The following is a 24,386-nucleotide window of genomic DNA, read 5'->3' on the forward strand; positions in this document are numbered from 1 at the left end:
AGTTATATTTATGTTTTAACAGTTTAGATAGCTTAAATATATGGTATTAAACTTTTTTTGAATGACTGAACTTAGTTTTCATGATTGATAAATGTAAAAAAGTTATTGTTTATGTCTGTTTAACATTTTTTTATGCCGTTTAAAGGCCAAAATGCAAATTTATCTTTATTATTCCATTTTAATAGTTTAGATAGCTTCAATACATGATATTAAACATGTTGGAATAATTGAACTTAGTTTTCATGACTGATATGTGTAAAAATATTATCGTTTATGTCTTTTTAGTATTTTATTACGCTGTTAAAGGGCAAAAATGTAGTTTTGTAGTAATTTTTATGTTTTTACTATTTAGGTAACTTCATTACATGATATTAAACTCATCTAAATGATTGAACTTGATTTCTATGATTGATATATGTGAAAAAGGTACCATTTATGTCTTTTCTGAACTTTATTGTGCCATTAAAGGCAAAAATGTAATTTTACAGTTATATTTATGTTTTAACAGTTTAAGTAGCTTAAATACATGATATTAAACTTGTCCAAATTATTGAACTTTGTTTTCATGATTTGATATGTAAGAATAAATTAAGGTTTATGTCTGTTTAGAACTTTTTGTAACGTTAAAAGGCAAAAATACAAATTTACAATTGTTGTTATATTTTAACAATTTAGATAACTCCTATTACATGATATTACATGTGTCCAATCATTATTGCCACACTTGATACACATAAATAAGTTATGGTTGATATGTGTTTAACAATAATAGTGTTTTTTATATAGGAGATTGAGATCATTATTGTCACACTTGATACACATAAATAAGTTATGGTTGAAGTGTGTTTAACAATAATAGTGTTTTTTATGTAGGAGATTGAGTTGGGTGAAAAAATTGGACGTGTGAATCTTTTTAAATTAACCTACATGAAAAAAGATAAATCTTACCTAAATGTCGAAACACAAGAAATTGTGATAATGTTTTGGATTTGTTTTATATAGAAAGTAAATATTTACTATTTTAAATATATTATAAATTAATTATTAAACTTGATAGCTTTATTTGATTAATTTACAAGAGAAAGTGAAAGAGAAAATGACCATTGAGATTGAAGCAGTATCTGATTATTTTGTCAATATGAATGAATTGAAAGATCAGATTTTCACAAAAGTTGTTGGAAAAAAAAAACATGAATGGGTTCGAGGCCTTGGATTAGGGCCAGTACCATCTAGCTACTATGAAAATAGCTCACAGTAATTTACATTCTTAGCAAGTCAATCTTCGCGAGAAATCTTAATATTGAGAGAGGGCTTGCAAACTATGCAACAACATGTTTAGCAAATGGAAACAGAAAAAGCTTAGGAACATGCTAAAATGGATGATGAGCATCAGTAGTTTCATTATCAATTCAACACTCTTATGAATTTTGTGCAACAATAATTTTCAGGGAACATTCTAGGTGGTCCAACAACTCAGGTATTATATTTAGTAACTATTTATATTTTTTAATATTAGAAATAGCTTATTATTAAGTGTAAAAACTTATTTTACTTTTTTCAGTAGGTTCTTAAGCAAGTTAGTGATTGTGGTGGAAAAAACGCTGAATCAAATGGCAATGCTCCAAATCTAAATAGTCATTAATTTCATACATTTTAAGTTTCTAGTTAATGTATTGAAACAATTTGACTGTTAATGTACTAAACTTTGCATTACAAGTATACTGCAATAAATTATGTATTTAGATATTCAAATATTTATAACATTTAGTTTATGAATTTAAATTCGTTTTTATGAATTTAAGTATTTATCTATTTTTTTATTTAATTATAGTAGTAAATATTGAAAAAAAAAAAAATTTTCCTTTAACGGTAATTTTGGACACAATTAACAATGTTTTTATCTAAAAATGCTGCTAAGTTTGTGGCGTTTTGGACACAAAGGCAGTTATTTCCTCCGACATAGGTATAGGCAGCACTTTTAGCAACGCTTTTGGCAAATGCCGTAAATCATATAGTGCTATTTATAAAAGCCGCTAAACATTAAAAAAAATGTCATTAAAGATCTATTCCTTTGTTGTGTAAATAAAAGTTTTGGAACTTTTATGAAAAGAAAATATTAAGATATAGAATATTTGCTAATTATTTTTCACTATGAGTGGATTTAAAGGCCTCTTACTTAAAAAAAAATCATCTAATAGTGAAGAGATAAATGAAATGGCAACTTGATTAAGTAAATATAATATATTGATAAATGAAAGGGATATTCTTTAATAAAAGAATACATATTTACACATGGTGGAGGTGATAAGAATCAAAAGAAATAAAACTCGTGATCATAATGCTCTGAGATTTTATAATTTTATAAACAAATTATACAAGTTAATAAGTTTAGTACACTTATTAAAGTACAATCATAAAAAGGTCCTTAAAAATCTTAAAAGGATTAAAATGACTTAGTTTATTTATTAAGTTTATCAAATTGTACTAAAAGTATAATTGTATTAAAGATGTATAAAAGTATGAAAATAGATTGGTTGAAATTTATAAGTATAGAGTTATGATCAAAATCAATACCAACTCTTTTTTAAAATGATAAGAATGAGGCAAAAATATCTAGACCACATAAATGATATGCAAAATGGAAAGTTTGGACATATTAGCCTGAAGTGATTATATTAGAGATTCAATCTTAATTGAAGGTAATTACCATAAAAGAAAATTGAATTCCTAAATTTTTCGTTAGTAGTAGTACAAGTAGAGTGGATTTAAACCCTTACCATTAGACATTAATAATGAGAACCTAACTTTGAAGTAGTAACCTCTAATTACAAAGTTTAATGGGTAAAATCAAGTTATTATTATGTGTCTATTAAGCACTAGTAAAATCTATTAAAATTTTAGAAACTAGTGTGATCCATTACGTGGGAAAGATGAGCTTTTATACTCTTAATAAAGTTTATTATTTAAATGTCTAAAACAATGGAGACATAATAAAAACTCTATTTATATAAACATAGAAGTGGTGCGCCTTCAACAAGAAAAATTGTGATCTTTCTTGTAAATGTTTATGACTAAGATAAGTATATGATCGTAACAGTGCTAAAGTGATTATAAATGTCTGACAAAAGTATAAATAAGTATTATGTATGTCATATCTTCAAGTCTAACACTATGAGTTAAGGTTTAATCTGTGAACACTATCAATTTCATTAGAATTTTAAGATATATACACTAATTGAAGGTTTAAATCAAGAGGTACCATCTTGTATTCATAATATTTAATTATGTGAAAAGTTAGAAATTAAGCACTAACATTCCAAACTAATGGGGGATTATTGGTTGTTTAGCATGTGGTGCATCCCACATTGGATAGAAAGATTAATTATTGATGAATAAAATTAATTTTTGTATTAGTTTTATTCATGTTTTAAATAATGATGTTTGAATAGAAATAATTATTATATGATAAATGGTCATAACTACTTGAATATAAATAGATTATTATTCATAAAAGTCATCATTATACAAAAGGTTATAACCATTTGTATTAAAGTTTATGTCTTCATTCATTATAAATTGATTTTTCAAACCATTTTCACTATTTCTGTTTGGAGAGTTTTGAGATTTTATTGTATCCTAGAGACATAATTGCCTTTAAGATAGTGTTTTTCATGCTTCAAAGCTAAAATTATTTTCTATTATTTCTCTTCTTTTATTTTTTTTTTAATAATAATAAGGCCTTAATTTAGTGCTAATGTGGAGTTTTAAAATCTTGAGTTTTCAGGTTTAAATTTTATTGCACTAGATTTGGTTTAATTATGTTGAATTTATTTATTTATATTTTTAATTTGTTAGTTGGTTTATTTAATTGATAGTAACTTGTGTGTATATATATATATATATATATATAAAACACTATTCTAACATTGGCAAAAATGTTTTACAAGGAATTACTACTATAGCTATATCTTATTTCACATCAACTAAGGTAATCTTTCTCTTTAAAAACCAGTACAAAAAGTAGCTTGTCTGATCTTTGACCACCAGCAATGTGGTGGACCCATGGCGATAATCCTTTCCTCACTTAACAACGATGGTAGCGTACAAGCTCCCCTTGACCCAATGGTATGGTGATACCATTGAACATGGTGTCTATTTTATTCTCTTAGTCATTTGACATAAGGACTATATATTAATAAAGAAGCCCTTCAGATAGCCCTTGCATGGTTCTTATCAATGTAATGTCTCACATTGCAATCATTGTCGAGATAATCCCATGTGTGATAAAACTTTGATGATTCTTGTAATTTTGGCTAGGCCTTGTCCATATCAGTTGTGCATTATGCTCAACATTAGAAAAAAGTGGCTCATGGTAATAGTGTTAGGCCTAAAGAAATAAACACAACAACACAGAAGCAATATAATGCAATAAATCCATAGTAATAGACAACAATCAATAATCAACAATGCAGGAAAAATAAAGCACACCAAGATTTACATGAAAAATCGTCAAGTGTAGAGGAAAAAACCATAGACCACCAAAAAATCTCCACCATCAATTAATAGTATACAAAGTTATTCTCTAGCTAAAACTAGAGCTAATCAACAACCAGAGAGACAATTGGAGAAATCTCACTAAATAGATGACTCAACAAATACACTTTGGATTTGTTCCTAGAGAGCTTCAAGCCTGATCTTCACCGTTCAGAATGTAGAACTCTAAATCATAAACTTGCTAACAAAAGTTTAGCTCAATCGGACCACGGATCAACTTTCATTCAACCAACTCTCCTTTCTCTATTTTTTAGGCTTTTCTTTTTTCTCTTTTTAGTTTGCAACCCCACCTTAAAACAGCCTCACTTTTTTTTATTAAGTAGCTAAGGCTTTGTGTAAAAAGAAAGGCCAAGGACCATGGCCTTTGATTGGTCTAAAACTAATTACATGGAGTTGAATCCTATTTTCCTAACGATCTCCCCTTTCAGCCCTATTAAAAGGAAATTCATCACCATAACAGTTTTATTTGGAACTTACCTTGGCCAAGGAACTCATTCCAATCAAATTATTGTAGAGCTCAAGCTTTTTTCTGAGAAGTATCTTAGTCAATATATCTACTACATTCTCATTAGTGTGAACTTTTTTCAACAATATCTATCGTTTCTCAATCACTGAATGTAACCAGTGATATCTAACATTAATGTACTTTGTTCTAGCATGGTACATGACATTCTGACTTAAATCTAAAGCACTCTAGCTATTACAAAATACCACATACTCTTTCTTATTCAACCTTAATTTAGGAAGAAAACATTTCATCTAAAGTATTTTTTTACTTGCTTCGGTTGCTGCAATATACTCAGCCTTTGTAGTTGACAAAGTAACATATTTCTGTAACTTAAACTACTAAGACACAGCTCTTTCTGTAAAAGTAAACAAATACCCTGAAGTAGATTTCTTATTATCAAGTTCACTTGTCATATCAGCATCAGTAAACCTTTCTAGAACTGGTTGTGAAACTTCATAACTCAAGCACATTTTTTAGGCGCCTCTCAAATATCTAAAAATCTATTTCACTACTTTTCAATGAACTTTTCTCGGATTAGAAAAAAATCTGTTCACTACACCAATTGCATGAGATATGTCAGACCATGTACAAACCATAAGATACATTAAAAAATAGATTACAGAAGAATAAGGAATACTAGACATAGCTAGTTGCTCTTTCTTAAAAATCGGAGAAGATTTCTTACTCAGATAAAAATGGTTGGCAAATAAACTGCTAACTGATTTAGCATGTTGTATGTTGAATCTATTAAGCACTCGTTCAACATATTTTTCTTGTGATAACCATAGCTTTCCAGCTCTTCTATCCTAAATAATGCTCATACCAAGAATCTACTTTGCTGGACCTAAATTTTTCATATCAAAGGACTTAAACAATTGTTCTTTCAACTTGCAAACCATCCCAACATCTTGTCCCATAATCAAGATATCATTAACATATAATAATAGAAGAATGAAGTTACCTTTAAGAAATTTTTTGATATACACACTAGGATCCGCTGTCTTTTTTTATAGTTGTGACTCATTATAAAAAAATTAAACTTCTTGTACTACTGTCGTAGAGCTTGTTTCAAGCCATACAAGCTTTTCTTCAATTTGCAAACTAAGTGCTCTTTCCCTTTCATTTCAAAACCCTTAGGCTAATTCATATAAATGTCATTCTACATGTCACTATGCAAAAATACAGTCTTGACATCAAGTTGCTTAAGCTCAAGATTCAAACTAGCTGCTAATCTTAGTACCACTCGAATGGAACTTATCTTCACAACTGGAAAAAAGATCTCATCAAAATCGATGCCTAATTTTTTAGAAAAGCCTTTTACCACCAATTAAGCTTTGTACCTTACTCGTTTGTCACCATTATTTTTCAACTTAAACACCCATTTATTTTTCAACAGTCTTTTCCCTTTTGGAAGTTTAATAAGATCATAAGTATTATTTTTTCACAATGACTCCATCTCTTTTTTCACTATTTTTAACCAGTGCTCTCTATATGAAATAGTTTGTACATTTTAGAAGCTCTTTGGCTCCCCCTCACTAGTAACTAAAATAAAATATGAACTTGGATACCCAGTAAATGGCTTATGTTCTCTAATAGATCTCCTAGGCTAAAATTTTATACCATCTAATACCAAAAGTAACTCCCCCTACTCAACATTGGATTGCTGCTCTTACTCAAAATTGATTATATCTGGCTCATCACTAACTATGGTTGGCTCATTCATATCCCTAAGTTCTATTTCTTGCTCATTTCCACCATCTATGGCTTTTTCTTATGAAACCCCTATTGGTTTTGAAATATCGCACTTAATAGTAATGCGTGTAGTTTTCTTATTTTTCTCAAAGTCTGCTATAGTTTATTTTTCATGAAAGACTATATCTCTACTTCTGACTGTCTTTCTCTTCATTGGATCCCATACCCTATAGCCAAATTCTTCATCACCATATCCTATAAACATACATTGTATGGTTTTACTGTCAAGCTTTGATCTCTATTTTTTCAACACATACATGAATGCTTTACACCCAAAAACTTTCAAATGAGAATATGAAGCATCTTTCTCTGTCTACACTTTTTTTGGAATGTTAAAGCCTAAAGAAACTGATGGTGATATGTTAAGTAAATAACAAGTTGTGTTGACTACTTTATCCCAAAATGGCTTTGGTAACTTTGTCATCCTCAACATGCATCTGACATTTTTCACAATGGTGCAGTTCATACTTTCATCTATACCATTATGTTACGATGTTCTAGGTTTTATCATCTCATGCATGTTTCCATGCTTTGAACAATACTCTTTAAAGTCTTTGGATGTGTATTCCTCACTATTATCAGTCCGAATACACTTCAAGGGTAACCGTATCATCTTTTTCACCATGACATGAAATTTTTAAAAATACTATAATACTTGACTTTTGTTTTCCAACATATACACCCAAGTCTTATGTAAAGTATCATCAATAAAAGTAACAAAATACCTACTACCACCTAATTACTCAACCTTAATTGGACCACATATGTCAGAATAAATCAATTCTAATCTTTTTTTTAGAACTCTTACGAAAAAAAATTTATAATGCTTACCAAACAAACAATAATCACATAAATCGAGAGACATACCTTTTGTCAAGGGAATGAGAGACTATCTTGTCAAAACTTGTAACCCCTTTTCACTCATGTGTGCCAGCCTCTTGTGTCACAAGTTTGTTGAAGCATCATCTTTAAAGGTATTTACCTGGTTGCCATTTAATTGCATCCATGTCTTATACATTATGCAACATAGTTTTCCTCTTGCAACTATCATAGAACCTTTGAGAAGCTTTCATTGCCCATTCTTTTATCAACTCTCATATCCTTCCTCATCAAGGATATTAATAGCAAGTAAGTTTATTCTCATATCCGAAATGTGTTTGACATTTATAAAGTCAACATGTAGCCTGTACTAGTTTATATAATAATATCACCAATCTTAATAATTTGTGACACACTCTTATTTTTCATTTTGGTGTAATCAAAGTCTCATGCTTTGTAAGTTGTAAATAATTTTCTCTTAAGAACACAATGATATATCGTTCCTGTGTCAACTATCTACTCAATGTCAAGATCATCAACATGATTACAATCACCATGTGTACAAATCAAAGTAACTGAATCATTATCTGAATTCACTGTTGCAATATTGTCATAATCTAAACTCTTACCTTTCTCATCTTTCTGCTCTTGCTTCAAGGTTTTGGACTTTATCTTTGGACTTAGATATATGTTTAGACTTACTATTACCTTTTGAGTTCTGATCTCTGTTGATGTTTTTAACCCTGTTCTTTGTGATCAGAGCTTGATTCCTAGGGTCTAAATCTTTTTATCTTACTTCTTCATTAAGCATACTGTCCTTTATCATCTCAAATATCACATTGTAATTAAGAGCTAAATTAAAAACAGTCATAATTAGAATATTTCAACTGTCTGGCAATAAACCCAAAAGAAATAATGCATTCATTTCATCATCCATCTTAAGCTGCATAATAGTCATCCGATTAAATATATCTTAAAAATCATTCAAGTGTTTTGTAATCGATCGTCCATTACTGTACTGTAAAATTGCAAGCTTTTTAACAAGCATAACTTTATTCATACCTATTTTTTTCTCATATAATGCTGTCAATTTTTTTCAAACAATGTAGGCATCTGCCTTCTACGTTACATGATAGAACACGCTAATATCAACTTATTTTTTTATTGTAACCAGTGTCTTTCTACCTAACTTTTTTTAGCTTTAATCATTCATATATGTTAGTTTAGCCAAATTACTTAATATCGACTCATACAAATCTTTATAATATAAATGATCTTTCATCATAGGCTTTCAAATTGAATAATTTGATACTATCAAATTTATTATGAAACTTGTGTCACCCTTCATGACCTCAAACAGAATTTACTTATGTCTTGGGTTGCTTCTGTATTGATGTCTCAAAATAACCCTCACTCTGATATCATTTATTGGGTCAGAAGCAATATAATGCAATAAACCCACAGTAATAGACAATAATCAACAATCAACAACGTAGAAAAAATAAAGCATACTAATATTTACGTGAAAAATCTTTAAATGTAAAGAAAAAAACCAAGAATCACTAGAAAAATCTCCACTATCAAATAATGAATATATAAAGTTCTTCTCTAGCTAAAACTAGAGCTAATCAACAACTAGAAAGACAATAGGAGAAATCTCATCAAATAGATGACTCAACAAATACACATTGAGTTCGTTCTTAGAAAGCTTCAAACCAGATCTTCACCATACAGAATGTAAAACTATGAATCATAAACCTGCTGACAAAATTTCAGCTCAATCATACCACGAATCGACTTTCATTCAAACCAACTCTCCCTTCTTTTTTTTCTCTTCTTAGTTTGTAACCCCACCTCTTTTTATTAAGTAGCTAGGACTCTGTGTAAAAAGAAAGACCAAGGCTCATGATCTTTGATTGGTCCAAAATCAATTACATGAGGTTGAACCTTATTTTCCTAACAAATAGGAACATGGGGGCTTTGGCCACCCTTGAATTATCAAAAACCATGTTCATATATATGGATAAATGGCATTTTTATTATCAAAAAAATAAGATGAAAGAAACCTATTATAAAATAATTGTACAAACTCTAATCAATTTTTTGTTACGATGAATGAGCACCAACTATACAACATGTATAGATAACGAATTACAAATATTTCAATCCAATAGCATTAACTTGACCCAAACCATACGGTCAAAAATTGTCAATATCTTGAATACAATGAAATACATTTTTAGTAGTTCTTCTCCTAATTGTATAGATTGAATATAATCAAGGATTCAAATAGCGGTTTAATAGCAGAATAGCGATCACAAAATTATGGTAGTGCCGCCACCTGCCATTGTTATTGGACAAAACACAATTGAAAATTTTATTCACAATAAAAATGGAGAGTAACGATAGCAAAATAACGACGTAATGGTGAATAGTGATAATAATGGTCCGTTATTACTGCTATTTCATTTTCTTACTCACGGATCTAATAGTTCAAGAAAAAAAAAATTTAAGTCTGTAGAATAAAGCAATAACTTGCAAAGGTAAAAGTAAAAGCACAAACAAAAAATAAAACTCAGAATCTCAGATCTTTAGCATCAAAATAAATCTAAAAATGAGCTAGAAAACATACCCATTATTTCAATTTTCAACCCTTCAATCGACACTTCGACACCCAAATTCAAATCAGCATCAAATTTTCAATCAATATTCAAGATCAAATAAGGTAAGAAAAAAAAGTTAAATTACCTTTTTTTTTTTACAAAATTTTTGTAAAATGATGTTTGTTGTAAGAGTTTGAGAGATGAATGTGGTATTCTGTAGGTATTGGGTAAGTGATAATGATAAAATGATGCGAGAGAAAATAAGAGATGAAAAAAAAAAGAGAGAAAAAGAAAATTCTAGAAAGCTAAGCTCTAAAGGAGCACGAAGAAAAAGTTGAACAGAAGAGAGCAAGTACGTTTCTAGAAGGGTATGCTAGAAAGAATTAAACAATTTGGGGATATTGGGCACGTGGGGAGAGATTGGATGGGGTGGGGAGGGATTGGGTGTGGTGGGGCATTGGGGGAATGTGGGGAGGGATTGGGTGTGGTGAGGCGTTGGAGGGAAATGTGAGGAGGGATTTGGTGTGGTAGGGTGTTAAAAAGGCAGGATTAAATTTTTTACTTAATTTTGTAATTAATTTTTGAAATTTTTTTACATAAAATTTAATTAGTGGTTTTGAAATTTTATAATTAAAAAAAAGAGATTAATAATTTAATATAATATATATAGAATTTTAGATGAAAAATTTTGATAAATTTTTTTGTATAAATTAGATGAAAAATAATTAAAATTAAATATTATATTTTGATTATGTTATATATTAATTTATAATTTTGTATTTGAATTTTAATATTCATTTTGTTGTTTTGATATTTATATTATTGTTAATTCTTTTGATATTAGATTAATTCTTGTTATTTTTATGTAATTATTGAAGATTGTTTTATTATATAATTATTGAAAGTTATTTGTGATAAAAAAATTATATCAATTAGTGTATCAAAAAGATTAAGTTACTTAATAAATTTAGCATTTTATGATCTATTACTCTTATTAAGATTAAAAACTAAAAAATAAAAAATATAGGTTTGAAAATTTTATTAAAATATATGTTTGAAAATTTTTAATTTTTGAAATTTTTTTAGATAAAATCTAATTAGAGGAATTGAAGATTTATAATTAAAAAAATTAAGAGATTAATAATTTAATATGATATATATATATAGAGATTTTAGATAAAAATTTTTGATAAATTTTTTTGTATAAGTTAGACGAAAATTAATTAAAATTAAATATTATATTTTGATTGTGTTAGATATTAATTTATAATTTTGTATATAAAATTTAATAAATTTTTTTGTTGTTTTGATATTCATATTGTTGTCAATTCTTTTGATATTAGATTAATTCTTATTATTTTTGTGTAATTATTGAAGATTGTATTTATTATATAATTATTGAAAGTTATTTGTGATAAAAAAATTTATATCAATTAGTGTATTAAAAAGATTAAGTTATTTAATAATATTCTTAAGATTAAAAACTAAAAATTAAAAAATTTGATGTAAAATCAATTTTTAATGATGTAATAAGTAATATTAATATTTCTAAATATAAGTTTATTTTGTTTTTATACAAAATAGCAAGTATGCCACCACGTGAAGAGTTCCCGAGTAAAGGAGTAGAAGGCACACTAAGTGATGATATAAGTTGGCATTTTGGAACATCTGTGCCAAATACAAGAGGAAATGTTTCATGTAAACTTTGTGGTAAAGTTGTAAAAGGAAGAATAACACGTTTCAAAGAACACGTTGCTCATAAAATTGGCAATGTTGCACCATGCCCTAACGTTACTGGTATGTTATGTTTTTTTAATTCCTTTGAAAATATTATAGTTAATTTCTTAATAAAAATTATAAGATTACATAAGCATGTGCAACTAATTTTCTCCCTTTTTTTTAACTATATTATTAATAGGTATAGTAAGAGAAAGTATGATAAAACTCTTTTAAGAAAGTAAATAAAAAAAAACTGACAACAAAAGGAGAAAAAAATAAATTTTTATCACAATTAAGAGGGAAAGATGATGATGAAGGATTTATTGATGAAGACATCGCTACTAGGCAAGCTGTGCGAGATAGCATCAAATCACAACATGAGTGGCATAGAAGACAAGAATTTAGACAAAGAACTAGTGGTTGGAGTAACATATATGAAGAGAGATGAAGCTCCCATGGCTCAGTTGTTGAATATTTTGAACAAAGAACAAGGAAATCAACTCTAAATGAGTCTGGATTTTTATTAAGGGGAGCTATACCTAAATTGGTTGAAAGTAAGAGTTCAAGGCAACAAAAAGTAAGTGATTCATTTTTAAAGACATTAAGAAGAATTATGGGTGAATCAGTATTAAAATTTTTTATATATGATTGACTTCCTTTTCAGTTAGCAAATTCTCCATGGTTGCATAATTTGATTTCTGTGGCAGCAGAAGTTGGCCAACATGTAAAACTTTCAACACCTTATGAGGTCTCAAATGTGTATTTAGAGTCTAAGTATCAACAAGTTCATGAATGGGTTAATGGATTAAAAGCTCATTGGAATGAATTGGGTGTCACTTTGATGTGTGATGGTTGGACAAATAGTTTGAATCAAATGCATATCATTAATTCCTTGTTTATTGTAGTAAATGGACCATTTTTTGGAAATCTATAGATATTTTAAGTATTCATAATAGAGATGCAAACTTTTACTATAGATTATTAGATGAAGTTGTGAAAGAAATTAGAGAAAAATACATTGTTCAAATAGTCACGATAATGAGGCAGCACTTAAGGCCGCAGGAAAAAGATTAATGGAGAAGAGAAAATATTTGTATTGGATAGCATGTTCAGCTCATTGTTTGGACTTGTACCTTGAAGATATTGGGAAGAAAAAATATGGCAAAGGTTTTGGATGATGCAAAGAAAGTAACTTGTTTTATATACAAACACATTTAGACTATTAATTTGATGAGGAAATATATACAAGGGAAGTAAATACTTTGTCCTGCTCCTACCTAATTTGTCACTCATTTCATATAGTTAAAAGAAATAATGAAGCAAAAGCAAGGTTTGAGAGAGATGTTCAATTTAAAGGTTAGTACTTAATAATTAGTACAACTATTTAAATCTAGTATCTTTTTATGATATCATCGTTTAAAATATTAATTTAAAATATATTACTTTAAAAATTTATTGATGAATATATAGGAATTTAAAGATTCAAAATGGGGACAACAAAAATCAGGACCTACTTATGAAGCCAAAAAAATCATTTTGAGAAAAGATTTTTAAGAAAAAGCAGGCGATATAATAAAAGTTTATAAGCCTTTGGTAAAAGTGTTGCACCTTGTGGATGGTGATGAAAAACCAACAACGGGTTTTATTTACGAGGCTGTGGATAGAGTTAAACAAGTAATTCAGTAAAATTGTCGTTATTCTGCTAAATATGAAAAGATTATTGACAATAGATGGAGTTTCATGCACTCTGACTTGCATTCAGCGGGTAAGTAAACCAAGAATATAGATGGTATTAAAAAAATATGTTTATTTTTTATACTTAAATTGCTTATATATTTATTTTTTATTACTTTAATATAATATCGTTATGAATTATGTTTAGGTTACTATCTAAATCCACAATTTCAATTTAGAGTGGAACATTTTGCAAATGTATTTAAAGAAACATTAGAAGGTATAAAAGCAGTTATTGAAAGATTAGAACCTTCAATAGATACTCAAATTAGAATGATTAATCAGGTTAGTATTTAATACTATTTTATAACTTTAACATTTACTTTATGTATTAAAAATTAAATTATTTTTTATTTATTCATTTATTATTGTATTTTCAATCGATGTAGTTGTTATTATTTTGAGATAAGCATGAAACATTTGGTACTCCACAAGTACAAAGAGTTTGGAAGCAAATGAATCCAGGTAAATAGTAAATTAAATAATTATAATTTATTTATATTATTTAATTGTATAGCACATTGAAATTTAATTTAAATAATTTTATACAACTAAGTGGTGATGATATATGGCACTTGTGTTCCTGAATTACAAAAACTAGCAACCAAAGCACTTAGTCAAACAACATCTACATCAAATTGTGAACATAATTGGAGTACATTTAGCTATATTCACACCAAAGCAAGAAACAGATTAGAGTTTGAAAGACTTCAAAAACTTGTATATACCTATTATAACCTGAGTCTGAGGATGAGACATCAGAAAAGAATGAGCATTGATGAGATAAATAATAGTTTTAATCCTATTAGCCTTGACCATATTTTTGAAGATGATGATCCACTAACAGAATGGTTGCAAGAGAAAAAAAATCTTGTTAGATGGTCAAAACTCTGATTGGTTGCTTGCAAATAATTTTGATAATGAAATGAATGTTGAACAATCACACCAATCTCAAGAAATGAATGTGTCTCATTCAAGTTCAAGTCCAACACCAAGTCAGAGTGATGATGGTGGTGGTTTAAGTCCAAATGATGATGATGGTGGTGATGGTGATGGTGTGAATTTTTGTGATAATATGGATGCAAATCGACCTTACAGCCCACTTAGAGGAGAATTTGGGCTTGTTGCTACTAGTGGACTTTTTATTAAAATGGCAAAATACGGAGTAAATCCATTTGTTGAATCTAGTGAGGGTCAAAGTGCACGCACAACTCGATCAAAAGGAAAAGCCAAGAAGCACAACTATGATATTTCTAGAAGTTCATCATATTTAGGTGGGAGACTAAATTCTAGTAACTTTGAGTATAGTGAATCATCTGTTAGTACTCAATGACATTATTATCCATCGGAACAACTTGATTTTCGACCTCCTCATGGTTATCCACCTCCATATGGTTATTATCCACCTCAAATGTATCATTTACCACAGATGTATCCCCCACCACAAATGTATCATCCTCAAATATATCGTTCACCTCAAATGTATCAAGAACAAATGACTCAGAGATGAAAATGGAGTCAACTTGGCTCTCAAAGTGAAGATAGAGAATCTGATCCTTTTCGTCATTCTACCATGTGGTAAAATTTGAAATATATATCAATAATTGTAGTTGATGGAATTTGAAATTATTATATTTTTAAGTTTGTAATTTTATTAAATATAAATGCTTGGTATTTAACATATTATGTTTTGTTAATATTTGATTTGTCTAGAATTAATATTGAATATGAATTTGGCCAAGAAAAATTTTATGGATAAACCAAATATGAATGCTTTTTATAATCTAAATAAAATTGTGAATAATTTTTTTAGAAAATAAAAAACATAGAGTGTCATAAACTATTTTAAAATCATTGAATATGAGTTTTTATAATTATAATTATTATATTTTATAATAAATTGGGTAAAAAAAATTCATGATCGCGATAACCACAGTGACCGCAATCATCTCTATTTTATCCAAAAATACGATAAATGCGACGCAACTGAAAACGTGATCACAATCGCTATTTAAATCCCTGAATATAATACATCTTTAGTAGTTCTTTTCCTAATTGTACCTTCAATCTACTCGTCATACCAAAATTTGATATTGGAACCACGACCGAGAAAGAAGCCAATATTAGAGGAGACAATAGAATGAAACTGATTATTGGATTGTAATGGTTGTGCAATATGAGACCAAATAAGAGAACACTTCCTTAGCATGGTGGAGGAAAGTAAGATAAAAGGGTCAACATCATTATTTTACAGAAATAACCCTTCGCCAAAGAGATTTTGATTCATTAGCATATTGCTAGATCCATTTATTAAGTAAACTCTTGTTTTTCAGTTTAAGTTCAGGAATACCAAGGCCACCAAACTCTTTTCCTTTACAGACTACGGCCCATTTGACCATGTGTATTTTGTTCTTTATAACACCGGACTACAAAAAAATCCTCTGAATTTTGTCAAGATCGTTCTTGACACTAGAAGGGATTTGGAAAAAAGGACATGAAGTATTAAGGTCAGACTTGTAAGCACTGATTTTATGTGTGTGATTCCTCCGGCAATTGAAGATACTAATTTTTCCAAAAAATAAGCATGTCCCATACTTTGTCAATGACTAATTGCCAAGTGGAGAGAGAATTTGGACTAGCACCTAATGGTAGACCTAAGTATTTGGAAGGGATTGAATCTGTTCTACAATTAATTGCATTAGCCCAGTTTTGCAGTGCATGTTGATAAATATTCACCCCAATTAAGCAACTTTTGGAGAAATTAATTTTTAAGTCTCGATCTAATCTGGATGATTCATGATTTTATGGTATGTTATATGTAGATTTTCTTGATCATGGCATTGAATAGTTATGAGCATAAAATGGACATGGAGCACTTGCTAGCTTTTGTTATAAATCTTTTATAACCTTGTTATATTTTGGAAAGATCATGTTTATCAAATCAAAAGAAACTGTGAATTTATAAATCTTTTCAAAAAATTAAGAAGTATATATGTTCTTATCATAAAATCCTATTTTATGGCCCATATTCCATGATTGCATTTTATTGACAAGAGAATAATGCATAATTCATATTATTTGATTTATATAATATTAGTTCAACAAGAAATAAACATATTATCTAAGATAACTATAATTCAGTTGGAGAAGTTATATAATTCTCTGTAACTAGTTAAAATGCTTTCTATTTGTTAGGTGAAAAAAATTTCATGTATTTTATAATTTGGACATAAAATTTATACTATTGTGTGGTTATATATGAATTTTGACTATTTTTAATAATATGAACCGAGGTGGATATGACTTTAGTGTCCATAATCAAATAATTTTTAAGTATCCAAGAGTTGGAATTAAAGTTTCAAAAAGAGACTATAGAAAGCATGAGTTTACTAGTTTTAAGGGTGATTATATTTGGTATTATACTTATTGATGCGTACTCCAATATTTTGTTGAAATAAAAGTTTGAAAACTTTTATGAAAAGAAAATATTAAGATATAGAATATTTACTAGCTATCTTTCACTAAGAGTAGATTTTAAGGCTTCTTACTTAAACAAAAATAACCACCAAATAGTGAAAAGATAAATAAAAGGGCAATTAGATTAAGTATATATGATATCTTGATAACTAAATGGGATATTATTTAATAAAAGAATACAAATTTGAACATGGTGGATGTGATAAGAGTTGAAAGAAATAAAAATGGTTACCATAGTGTTGTTAGATTTTAGTATAGTTTTATGAGGAAATTATACAATCTAATAAGTTTAGTACAACTTATTAAAGTAATCATAAAAGGTTATTACATATCTTAAAAGGACTAAAATTGCTTGATTTATTCATTAAATTTATCCAATTATACTAGACGAATAATTGTATTAAAATAGATAAAAATGTAAAAATAGAATGGCTGAAATTTTATATTAATTAGTATAGAGTTGTACCCACAACCGATGCCATCTATTTCTTAAAATGATAAGAATGAGAGAATAATGTCTAGAGCATATAAAAAATATACAAAATTAAAAGTTTGGACATATTAACCTGAAGTAATTGTATTAGAGTTTTAATATCAAATGGGGGTAATTACCATAAAAGAAAATTAAATTCCCAAATATTTTGTTAGTAGTACTATAAGTAAAATGGATTTAAACCCTTATTATTAGACACCAATAATGAGAATCTAAATTTGAATTAGTAACCTCTAATTAAAAAGTTTAATAGGTAAAAACAAATTATTATTATATGTCTATTAAGCATTAGTAAAATCCATTTAAATTTTAGAAACTAGTCTAATCTATTACATGGAGAAGATGAGTTTTTATACTTTTAATGGAGTTTATTGTTTAAATGTCTAAAGTAACTAAGACATAATGAAAACTCTACCTATATAAACATAAAAGTGATGCAACTTCAACAATAAGAATTAGGGTTTTTTTGTACATGTTTATAAAAAGGATAAGCATATGGCCATAATAGTGCTAAAGCGGTTATAAATCTCTAACAGAAGAATAAATAAGTATTATTTGTATTATACATTCAATTCTAATACTAAGAGTTTAGGTTTAATTTGCAGACACCATTAATTTCATTGGAATTATTAGATATGAATGCTAATTGAAAGTTTAAATAAAGAGATATCATTTTGTATTCATAATATTTATTTATGTGAAAGGTTAAAAATTAAACGCCAACATTCCAAACTAATGGGAGATTATTGGTGGTTTAGAATATGGTGTATCTCACATTAGATAGAAAATTTTGATTATTGATGAATAAAATTAATTTTTTTATTTATATTTTTAATAATTATGTTTAAATAGAAATAATTATCATACGACAAATAGTCATAATTATTTGAATACAAATAGATTATTATTTATAAAGGTAATGATAATACAAAAAAATAATAATAATCACTTGAATAGAAGCTTACATCTGTTTATTTATTAGAAATAATTTTTTTAGTATATTTATTATAAATAATTTTTTTAGTATAATTATTTTAACTATTTTTTACTGGAGAGTTTTGAAGCCTTGTTATATTTTATAAGTATAATTACCTTTAAAAAAATATTTTTTACATCTAAAAATCAAATATTTTATATTATTTTTATTCTCTTATTTATTTTTTCTAATATTAAATGTATGTGATTCAAATTTTAGATATCTTTTAAAATTATCATATGATTACCAAGAATTGGTACAAAATTGAATATCCAATTTTAGTTTTTAAAAATTATGATATGAATATGATCAACGATGGATTATATAATAATAGTTAGACATCTTTATCTCAAAAACAAAAATGAAATTTAAAACTTTCAAATTAACAGTGGTTCAAGGCTACATCCCTCTTATTATAAGAATTGAATTTAGGCTTCGAATGCAGTGAATACGGTTTTTGAAAACGTTTTTCCTACCAAACACGAGTAAAACACGTTTTAATATCACAAGCACTTCACTTTTCCTTTTTCAACCTTCTCTAATAATCTCTCCATTTTCAAATTGATCCACCTATTCTCAATAATTAACTTGTTACTGTCAATTATGATTTGATCTGATTCTGATGTCTTGTTTGAATTAGGCTTAAATTTTATATATAAAAAAAAATATTGTTCGTAATTAAATTCATCATTACAGCTTCTCTCTCCTATCATTGTAACTAATTTAGTTTTGAAACTATTATTAGATTTAAAAAATTAAGAAGTTCTTATAACTTTTTTTATCTTAGCTTCAACTTTTATTATATGTGAATTTTCTGAAAAATCAAATTATTACCCTTCACATTAATTATAATATGTATAAGTACATATATCTTCAAAGTTCTATTTGAAAGAGTCAAACTCACGATAATCAATAACTACTAATTCATATTCGATTTATATATAGAGTCTCCATGAAAGCTTGGGCAACAAGGTCTAAATATTACAGCTTTGATTAGTTTTCAAAGATTCATTTTGATCCAAACTAGACGATCAACATATCTTTCATTCTCTCTCTCTTTCTCTCTCTCTCTCTCTGTCTCTCTCTCTCTCTCTCTCTCTCTCTCTATATATATATATATATAGATGAATACGACAATAATTTTGAATGGATGAGAAGCTTGAGTCATTGCAACAAATTAAAAGCCATGTCTACCTCACTCACACACAAAACAACAATGAGAAAAAGCTTAATCCAAAAAACCAAAAGCCAAGTCCACCTCCTACAAGAATGATGAAAAAGGCTGACCAACCTTAACCAGATTCATTTATATGCCTTAATTCAAAGAGATATGTATTACTTTAGTGGGTCAGACATTTGTCAAAATGATAATCAAAGGTGCTTGGAATATTAATTCAGAACAATTACAGATTAAGAGTAATTAAATTAATATATAGGTTTAGAAAATGGAAAGACAATTAGAAATATCTATTTTATCTAAATCCAATAAAAAAAATATGATTTTTTTACCCAAATGAGGATGTGGATGGGTATTAAATTTTGGAGTGGAGATTAAGATGATTATGATTTTAAACTTTTATTAGGTACGTTAATAGTGATAGATAATATAGTACCTAATCTATATCGGTACCTTATATATTTTTATATATTTAACAAATAAATTTTTATTTTGTAATATAAATTTTTATTCTAGATTACTTAGATCTAATATATTTATAAAAAATTAATAGATGTACAAGATTAAAATAAAAAAACTAAAAAATTGATTTTTTTTTTGAAGAGTTACAAGCATAAAATTTTCCATACTTCTTCATTTTTTGCAAAAATGTGAATTGAGATAAATTTAAAATATTCATTAAATATAAATACAAAAATAAGTATAATATAAAAAATAGAGAATGGAAATAAAAAATACTTTATATACTCATATCTTACCCATTTTGACATCCTTAACATCCCTAGAGACAATTGGACATAGAGAAGAATTTCTTTGATCAACAACCTAGAAACAAAGAATTGAAATAAGGGAGAGACGTGCTAGTTTTTGCTAGCTAAAAAAAATTGTCTTGATGCTATAGTCTAAAATCATGTTATAGTCATTTTTAGCAAGAGAAACGTTCTCATTTGTTAAGGGACCATCCTCTAGAAAGCCTAATCTCACCCTATAAAATGCTGCTTGAACCTGCTTGAATGATATGAATCGTTGTATCTGTTATCTCTATACGTGTTAGCCATATATATTGTGTTCAGAAATTTCATCCAATTTCCTCGTAAAAGTTCAAAGCTAAGCTCCTTAGAAAAGGTTAGTTGGTTTATTGGTTTTGAGAAGAAAAAAATTAAATGTGCATGCAGGCGTCAATTTCATAAATATCAATGATTTATAGATAAATTTTAAAGTAAGATTTCATTCAAGGCATTAGTGATTTTTACAAGAAAAATTTTTTACTGAATTTTTAGTAGAAAAATTTTCCATTGGAAAAATAAAAACACAAAAAGTCTTTTGTCGATAATAAAAATCCAATTCACAAAAATCCATCAGTATTCTACAAAAAATTCATCAGTAATGATTTATTTTGGCAATCGAAAATTTTCATAGCTAAAAACCTGTTTTCTTGTGGTTTTTTAGTTAGGTTGTTGAGCTTTAATTTGTTGATGGATATTATGTTCCAATTACTATGCACATATTCCTTGCATGTTCATTTCTCATGGTCCAAACTTTATGACTTTATAGCCGCAGGGTTGAGTTGATATATATTCATGCTTACTAATATTTACGAACCCTAAAAATTTTATGAATTTGCAGAAAAGAGGGCGTGCCAATGGCAAAGCAATCTGCTGAAGTGGTTGTTGAAGGACTGAAGAAGATACTCATGTACATACTTTCTCTAACCAGTGTATAGTCCAATTTTAATTTGTTGTGACCAATTGAATTAATTTTGTAGATTTTGCCAGGAAGATTTAAGGAGACCTTTTGTTATATTGAATCCGAAAAAGCCATGATTTTTTTCGACCACAGACTGTTCAAGCTTTAATAATCTTACATTTCTTATCTTCATGTATCCCATATATTGTGATGAGGATCGGTCAATTCTTGTATATGTTGGTTGCAGTGAGGAAGAAGGGATGGATGAGGAGGTTCAAGAAAAAGATAAGAAGCTTATTGCCGAGCTCCAAGGGAGGCCTCTTTCTCCTGATCAAGATGCTCAAAGGCTTGAGGATGGCTTCCAGTTCTTCAAGAACAACTTATTTGAGTAAGACATGTTGAACTTCGACCGTTAATATATTGATCCTTGTCTCACTCTATAGCATTCATTTTTTAAGCAATTAATGGTGTTGAAGCATTGACTTTTGGTCCAATTATACCTATACAAAATATCCACCTAGCTAGATTCTTGATTGAATAGCCAATTTCCTTTTTTCCTTTTGCAGCAAATATCCAGAAATTTTCCATGAACTTGCGAAAGGCCAGCACCCGAAGGTACCTTCACCTTCAATAACAATGGTTTCCAGCCTAGGAATTGCGCGATGGAATTTCATGAAGTTCTTTAATTTCTGTAATTCAACAATGATTAATCAAGATGAATGTGCTAATCTGCTGTTAATTCATTGTTCAGTTTTTGGTCTTTGCCTGCTCGGATTCCCGAGTCAGCCCCTCCATTATTTTGAATTTCAAGCTAGGCGAAGCCTTCGTTTCCCGCAATATTGCTAATATGGTTCCTCCATTTGACCAGGTTAATTCGTCAAACTTTTTAATTATTTTTTACCTAATTTATAAATCAAAGATATTATATCTCCCACTCAAAATCATCACTAAATTCTCATTTAAACAAATAAATCCTATTAATTAACAAAAGATAAATTATTGTTTATTGCTTATTGCACAGTTGAGACACACTGAAACTGGTGCGGTCATCGAGTATGCTGTTACAGCTCTTCAGGTGAAATATTCTATATTTATCATCAAATTAATCTTAGACTTAAAACTTTTACTCTCATTTCTCTTTTACTTTGTCGCCTCTCCCCCAAGTTTTGTTCCTCATTTTACATGGTAGAGAAAATAATGTGTAATAAAGGAAGAAAACGACGCTTACAGGTAGAAAACATCCTCATCATTGGACATAGTCTTTGTGGTGGGATACAGAGGCTTATGGATCTTCCAGATGAACATTGCTCTCACAATCATACTTAGTAAGGCTACGAACTCCACAGATTATTGTGAAAATCCCACCATTAATTTGTCAGATAAAAGTTGAAGAATGTTTTCTCATCACTTGAACCGTATTTGAATTGTGCAGTGACTTCATAGATGACTGGGTAAAAATTGGTTTGCCAGCTAAGAGAAAGGTCTTGGAAGAGGCTTACGATCTGCCATTAGAAGAACAAATCAAGCTGTGTGAAAAGGTAAGCTAGCTGCCAGGCCCAACTTGTTTCGATAATAAAAAATATCGGTATGTTCAAAGCAAACAGTAGTTCAACAGAAAACACATTCAGTAATTAATTGTGATTTATGATGATGTAGGAATCAGTGAAGAACTCGATGGCAAATCTACTGACATATCCATATGTGAGAAATGCAGTGGAAAATGGAATTATGACATTGAGGGGAGGTTACTATGACTTTGTAGAAGGAACTTTTGAGCAATGGAAGTTAGGGCCAAAACCATGCCACCAACAATAATGCCAATGCCTATCTAATATTTTGAGTTTGAGCCACTGATGGAGCTCTCATATATGAATTAATAATTAAGACAGAGCAGCTTGCTCTGCATTAGTCCTTTAATTATGCATATATAGCAGCTTGTTTCCTCTAAAATAATGTGTTCTTTTGAAATGCTACGCTTTATTTTCTTTCTTTTCTCTCCTACCTTTGTCTCTTCTCTTTTTCTTTTCTTTTTGGTGTTTTTCAATTTGACATGGGAGTGCAAAAAGTTAAAAGCAAGACTGTTGTTGGGCAACTGAAAAAATGTCATTGAAAAATTAAGCACTCAATTTCTAATTAAAAAATTTAAGTATTGAATCTTAACTATAAACATGATTGGTTTGATAGTTGGAAATCCTTTGCTGAAATCTGTTAGTCTCAAAGGGAATCACAGACAATCCTCTCACACGTTTTTTAAGATTATAACCGGACAACTTATTTACCCTGTCGGATCCCTAAATACAACATGCGACCTATAGATATATATATATATATATATATATATATATATTTATATTTATATATTTATATATATTTTTAAAATTGTTTTTTAATTCTTAATTTACTTTTAACTCATAGTTTTTATCTACGTAACTTGAAGATATTACATATTTAAATTCTCTTCAGTCCACAACTTTTATCTTTCTAGAATTAATTTGCTTAAATGAAAATCTAAAAACTCCTTTAAAATTTTTTTAATTTTCTCATAACGATTTTATAAGCACAAATCAGCAAGCCCTAAACTATGAATTTTTCATTTTTGTCTTGGAAATTGCAGTTAAAAATTGTTGAGAATTAATTGTAGTCTATGGACATGGAAATAGAGATTTTTAGTGTATGGATTTTGTGGATTTGGGTATTCTTAAACTCTTCTGCAAAATTACTTCCTCGTCAACTCTTACGGAAACTTAGTTTTAGGAAAACAATCTTGATTTCATTTTATTTTGGATTTTTTTGTCTTAGAATTTTAACAGGTTGGACAAGTAAACAGTTATAAGATTGGAAATTTGTGGTTCATGATGGAGTTTTTTCTAAAACTAAAATATTTTTAA

General features: G+C 28.4%; 1 protein-coding gene across 1 annotated transcript; it reads left to right on the forward strand.

Moving 5' to 3' along the window:
• The first annotated feature begins 20,798 nt into the window (after positions 1-20,798).
• Positions 20,799-23,499, forward strand: LOC111289927 (carbonic anhydrase 2-like). The gene is made up of 9 exons (XM_022881291.2): positions 20,799-20,937; positions 21,439-21,507; positions 21,746-21,886; positions 22,065-22,113; positions 22,250-22,366; positions 22,520-22,573; positions 22,729-22,823; positions 22,931-23,036; positions 23,155-23,499. Exons 2-9 carry the CDS (start codon positions 21,455-21,457, stop codon positions 23,311-23,313), a joined length of 774 nt encoding a protein of 257 aa, XP_022737026.1. The 5' UTR covers positions 20,799-20,937; positions 21,439-21,454; the 3' UTR covers positions 23,314-23,499.
• The last annotated feature ends 887 nt before the right edge of the window (positions 23,500-24,386 follow it).

The sequence above is a fragment of the Durio zibethinus genome, chromosome 11 (assembly GCF_047325235.1).
Source record: "Durio zibethinus cultivar Kanyao isolate XHJ-2024 chromosome 11, ASM4732523v1, whole genome shotgun sequence".
NCBI classification, from domain to species: Eukaryota; Viridiplantae; Streptophyta; class Magnoliopsida; order Malvales; family Malvaceae; genus Durio; species Durio zibethinus.

Coding starts and splice junctions, on each gene's coding strand:
- LOC111289927 (XM_022881291.2), top strand. CDS start 21,455: ATGGCAAAGCAATCTGCTGAAGTGGTTGTTGAAGGACTGAAGAAGATA. Junction 21,508..21,745: donor GGACTGAAGAAGATACTCAT/GTACATACTTTC, acceptor TGTTGGTTGCAG/TGAGGAAGAAGGGATGGATG. Junction 22,114..22,249: donor CGAAAGGCCAGCACCCGAAG/GTACCTTCACCT, acceptor TTCATTGTTCAG/TTTTTGGTCTTTGCCTGCTC.